This window comes from Pollachius pollachius (assembly GCF_949987615.1).
Source record: "Pollachius pollachius genome assembly, contig: scaffold_338, whole genome shotgun sequence".
Classification (NCBI taxonomy): domain Eukaryota; kingdom Metazoa; phylum Chordata; class Actinopteri; order Gadiformes; family Gadidae; genus Pollachius; species Pollachius pollachius.
Window position 1 is genome coordinate 11,517 of NW_027641229.1, and position 5,779 is coordinate 17,295.

Consider the following 5,779-nt stretch of genomic DNA (forward strand, 5'->3'; position numbering starts at 1 on the left):
TTCATTTAATGTCTGATTAATTAGCATATACTTCACAAATGTGGCTATACCTCCATACTCTGTAGGTATTAATTAAGATTTTTAAAAAATGAATTTCTTATTTTTAAGTGTTGAGTTAAGTTAGCCCGCTTATCGGGTCCCGCCCTTAAACAGAAAGTCCCGGTGCAGCACGTGGCTCTGGACGGGCAGGAATGCTGGCGCGAGGCCGAGGTGGGATGGGCTTCCCGCTCCTCAGAGGAACTCATACGTCGACGGCCCATATAAGGCGTTAACACTTCCTGTGCCGGTTGTTCAATAACAGACGCGGGATGCGATCGACTCCAACTCGGGCTGCGATGTGTTAACCATCAAATGACGCCCCAGTGCCGACATATTTATTAAGCGTTTATGTTATAAACAATGTTCATTGTTATTAGGCTTCAATGTGGTAACACACAATCCCAAATTGCACACATATAAACACTTCATTAAATCCGACCGCGTCAGGAAGATCAGACCATACGCCATAAATAATAAATAAATAAAGTACATTCCCTATTAATTAATAAATAAATGCTGATTCGATAGTTAGGTCCAATACAAGTTATCATGATGTTACAACTGTCACTTTTCCAAACTGTCTCCATGTAAAACCTGTTGAGGAGAACACACATGTGTGTTAAATGAAGACCTTTGTCGTTATTAAGTCCTTTATGTCGATATTGATACCTTTATTTCGTTATTAAGCCCTTATGCCATTATTAAGACCTTTATGTCGTTAATAAGACCTTCATGTCGTGGTGGGGACCTGTTTTTAACGGGAGGTTATCTTAAAGCCATTGCTCTTGTTTACAGCTTGTTTCCCGGCATTCGCGTCACGTTGTCGGGGCGCGGCCACGGATCCCGGCGTCCAATCAGAGGCGCGCCTGTGCTCTCTGTGCATATATACAGGCTCGTCTGACAGGATCAGCCACATTAAAAAGCAACACAGCTCGCGAACAGAACACTAGAAACACCGTCTTAAGTTCCCCAACCAGAAGAACTCTAACGTTTGGACAACATTTCGCAACTTGTGGACCGACGCTGCTTTTCCCTCAGAGTGAATCTTGTTTTCTGAACTTGGGGTTTATTTATTAACGACGGAAGAGACAGGTTGATGGTCACTCTCTCCCGCAACTGACACTGCGTTCCAAACCCCAGAGATTGCTCCTTAACCCGTCGGTGAGCCGCACGCAACACGACTTTATGTCTACAAAGATGGAGCAGACGTTTTACCACGACGAAACTTTCCTGTCGGGCTACGGGCACGCGGAGGGTGCCATGCCCGACTACAAGCTGCTGAAGCAGAGCGCGAGCATGAGCCTGAACCTGAACCACCTCGCGGAGCCCTACCGCCACCTCAAGTCACTGCGCGCAGACGCCGAGCTCTACCAGGCGGCCCAGCAGGACGTCTCGTGCTCGCTGAAGCTGGCTGCGCCTGAGCTCGAGCGGCTGATCATCCAAGGCGGGAGCGGGGTCCTGACCACGCCCACCCCGGGGCAGTACTTCTACAACCGGGGCATCACAGACGAGCAGGAGGGCTTCGCGGAGGGCTTCGTAAAGGCGCTGGACGACCTGCACAAGATGAACCAGATGCCCCCGCCGAACGTCTCCCTCGGGGCCGCGGGCGGCGGCGTGACGTCGTGCGCGCCCCCGCTGCCCCCTAGCGCGTTCTGCGCGTCACTACAGCAGCAGCCCGAGCCCGCCATCTACACCACCCTGAACGCTTATTGCCCCCCCGGCAGCACCGCACTCTCCTCCGCCGCCAGCTACCCCAGCACCACCATCAGCTACCTGCCGCACGGCCACGCGCAAAACCACCACCACCAAGCGCACCACCAGCACGCCACCCACGCGCACCCGGCCTTCCCGCAACAGCTCGCGCCACAGAGACTGGTCGCGTTCAAGGAGGAGCCGCAGACGGTGCCCGACCTGCTAAGCAGCAGCGACGGCGGGGGCTCGCCCCCCATGTCGCCCATCGACATGGAGAACCAGGAGAAGATCAAGGCCGAGCGCAAGCGGCTGAGAAACCGCCAGGCGGCCACCAAGTGCCGGCGGCGCAAGCTCGAGCGCATCGCGAGGCTGGAGGAGAAGGTGAAGGTGCTGAAGAACGACAACGCGGGCCTCTCGAGCACCGCGTCGGTGCTGCGCGAGCAGGTGGCGCAGCTCAAGCGGAAGGTGCTGACGCACGTGAGCAGCGGCTGTCAGCTGATGCTGGCCAGCAAGATGGAGGCGTTTTAGAAAGAGACACTGTCCCGACCCGAGAGGGGGTTCTGATGACACTGGAGTAAGGTTCTGCGCGTGCACGCCACCGGCACTGGAATACCGGCGGCGCGTGCACGTTGTTCGCACTGACGACAGAAGGGGCTTGTTGTGAGATGGCTCAGAGACTATTGAGGGGGGGCGAGAGACTGCCTGACACGGGACCCCCCCCCCCCCCCGCGGTGCTGGACTCCGCTAACGGGGCCGTGAGACCGGGACCTGACACACCGGGACCCGTTCCCCCGGGTCCCGATCGGTGTGGACCGGGAATGATGATTATTGTATTTCTTTGTATTTTTTACAACCGATATTGTCATGCTGCACCGCTGCATATACTATTCTTCAAAGTGTATAATAAGTTATTATTACGCGCGTCCGGGTTGATCCCGGACCGACCGTCAACCATGTCCAATGTTTACAATGTCCTTTTATTTTTATTTGTGCCGTGTATTTAAAGTAAAAAAGTGTTTTCAAAAACTAACGTTGGTTTTCGTGCTGTTGTCTTTTTGAAACGGGGGGCCTATGATTATCTGATTACGTAATATATATAACGTCATAAACTTGACATCACTCCAACACTGGGGGCCAAAAGAAGAAAGACTCCATTTATTTTTTATTTTTAAGAGCCCTTAAAAAGTTATTACGGAAGTTATTGGAGCGCTCCCACAACACCTGACGTCACACGTTAGGCGCGTTCACCGGTGACTGCCCTTATATGGAAACCTTCGTTGCGTTTACAGGAAATGTTTTGCTTCGTGCTCGCGCACGTAAGCCAAGCACGTCCTTTCTACGCACGAAGGTTTCCATATTAGGGGAGGCCGGGGGAAACGCGTCATAGGTCGGTGTGATCTGCTGGAAACCCTCACCATGCAGATCATCAGTCTGTTTCCAGCGGGAGGTCAGCCTCCAGTGTTGCCAGATTAGGCCATATTACTCCCCCCTAATCTGGCAACACCGTCAGCCTCCTAGAAGATCAATGATGACTTCAAATGAACCCGTCGCACAGTGACAGAGAAAATGCACAATGCTGACACAGCGTAGTAGTAAAGTGGTCATTTGGTCTATAATTAGAGGTTCAACATGTCATTTTATGGCGTATTCTGACTTTATTTATAACTTGGATTTACAGACGATTATTAGTTGGAGTTAATTACAATAAACATAAATGAAAGGGGTGGTTATAATCCAATAGCCTGAGTATCTAATGAAAGACCTAGGTTTATATTAAGACCAGTTTGGATTTGTAAAAAACACATAGCTACAATGTGTTGGGTATAAATTGACGGCGAAACAATCTTTGTGTGTTATAGTACATTCATATAATAAACGAATGTACTAATCTACTTTAGTCTTATTTATATAAACAAAACTTATGTGATTAGCCTAATTTATAATAAACATGCACGTGTGTTACACGTAATAAACACATCTGCATGTATATTTAGTTTACTATAAAGTGCGCTAAACATAAGTGTATGTTTGGGGCCTTTACTATAAAACAGGCCAAACACGAGAGTAAGTCTTATGTTTAGCTATATGTTTCATTAATATATGTTTAATATAAACTGTGCTAAACATACGGGTGTTTTGTTTACTATAAATTAGGCTCAACACACAAGCAACAGGCTTGTGTGTTTATAACATAACTAAAGTATGCTTCATATAAAAAAGACTAAAGTATGTTTATTATAAAAATAAACTAAAGTATGTTTATTATAAAATAGACTTATGTATGTTTATTATAAACAAGACTAAACAGAACCAGGCTAGGGGTTATTACACATTAAACTAAAGTGTTTATTATAAATAAGGCTAAAGTATGTTTGCCATAAAATAGACCATAATGGGGGCTTAACACATCGACGTGCTGTTTATTACATTTATAGGTTCCGTTTGCTCCTTCACGCTCGGGAATCGAACCTGTCACCGCAATCCGCTCGTCAGATGCGGCGGCAGCTTTGAAGTGTCACAGCGATTCACCCCGCGCACGTGAGGGGGGATCGACAGCGCGGGGGCGTCTCGAGCTGCCACTCTGTCGCTTGGCAGCGCGGGAGGCTCGCGTGGGCGACGGGTACGGGAACGCGCGTGCACTTGTACGTGTATGTAAGTGCGTGTGTGTGTGTGTGTGTGTGTGTGTGTGTGTGTGTGTGTGTGTGTGTGTGTGTGTGTGTGTGTGTGTGTGTGTGTGTGTGTGTGTGTGAACGGGGAGATGGGGGTACTGCCAAGAACAAGCGCCTTCTGGGTACACGTCAGCCCACACGTCAGCCTACACATATGCACCACTTGTTGTTCGACAACAACAACACAACTATTTCCATTCGTGACCAGAGCTGCTCAACAAGAGAAATGCAGAAAAGTAGATAACCCAACGGCCCAACATTAGAAGAAAGTCCCTCCTGGATCCGGGTTAAGTTACTTCAACTTGCAATACAACACGCGCCTGATTGCCCTTTATTAGAGCAGCGACGTGCGGTTTGTTGTGACTGACGCACTTGACGCACGCACTCGACGCTCTGTCCGTAGGCCCGTGTTCCATCATAACACCCTTCATCATACATTTCTGCATTTCTGCGTGGAAACTGAACCCGCCCTCCCACGCCTTTCGTGTATCTGGGACTTCACGAGAAAAACACTATCTCTGCTTCTCTGAGGAAACATCAAGAGTTTCCTAATCCAGATATACATTTATATAAGTAAAGAAACTCAAAGTATTAACTCCCACGAGGACTAAACAGGGTTCTATTTCTTCCTTGCTAATGAAGTTTTTATTTTTTTCCCTCTGGGGGGCTAGGGTGGGTGGGTGGGTGGGTGGGGAGGGGCATACATGTACAGCCTGTTAAGCCTTTAGAGACTAGAAATACAATTTAATTTAAATGAAGTCTAGAAGATTCTATTGACTTTCGTTATAATGATGTACCATGGTTTTAATAAGGCTATAGTCTGTTTGGATTAATCGATATAGTGTTTCTCATCCTAAATGACATTTAGCATCTCTGCTTTGAAGTTGTCTTAATAAGTCACACATGTTACTGTATTACACAGTGGACATGCACTTTACTAGTGCCATATACACAAGCTGAGGCACGCACATGAACACACGCACACACACACACTCACAACAACTTTTCTACTGCTTACATGTAAATGCAAGCTTAAGCATACACACGCACACGAACACACACACACTATTTGTTATTCTGCTTAAAAGTGCACACGCACACACACACACACACACACACACAACCACCCTATATTTTCTCACACACACACACACACACACACACACACACACACACAAAACCAACCTATATTTTCTCACACACACGCACACACAAACCCCTTTCTGAGCCAGCACTACGGACTCCAGCCCACTTGTATGTTGGTGTGAACATCTGTGATGTTCACACTGACGTACAAACAGATCTGAGTGGGTTTAGAGTTTCCTCTAAACGGCCCTCTCTCTTTCTCTCTCTCTCCATCCCTCCCCCTCGCACACTCC

The 5,779-nt window shown here is 48.0% G+C and overlaps 1 protein-coding gene across 1 annotated transcript; it reads left to right on the plus strand.

Moving 5' to 3' along the window:
* Positions 1-967: 967 nt before the first annotated feature.
* Positions 968-2,761, plus strand: LOC307091700 (transcription factor JunB-like). Its single transcript, XM_079759350.1, has one exon. The coding sequence runs from the start codon at positions 1,225-1,227 to the stop codon at positions 2,257-2,259; it is 1,035 nt and encodes a 344-aa protein (XP_079615476.1). The 5' UTR covers positions 968-1,224; the 3' UTR covers positions 2,260-2,761.
* Positions 2,762-5,779: the final 3,018 nt, after the last annotated feature.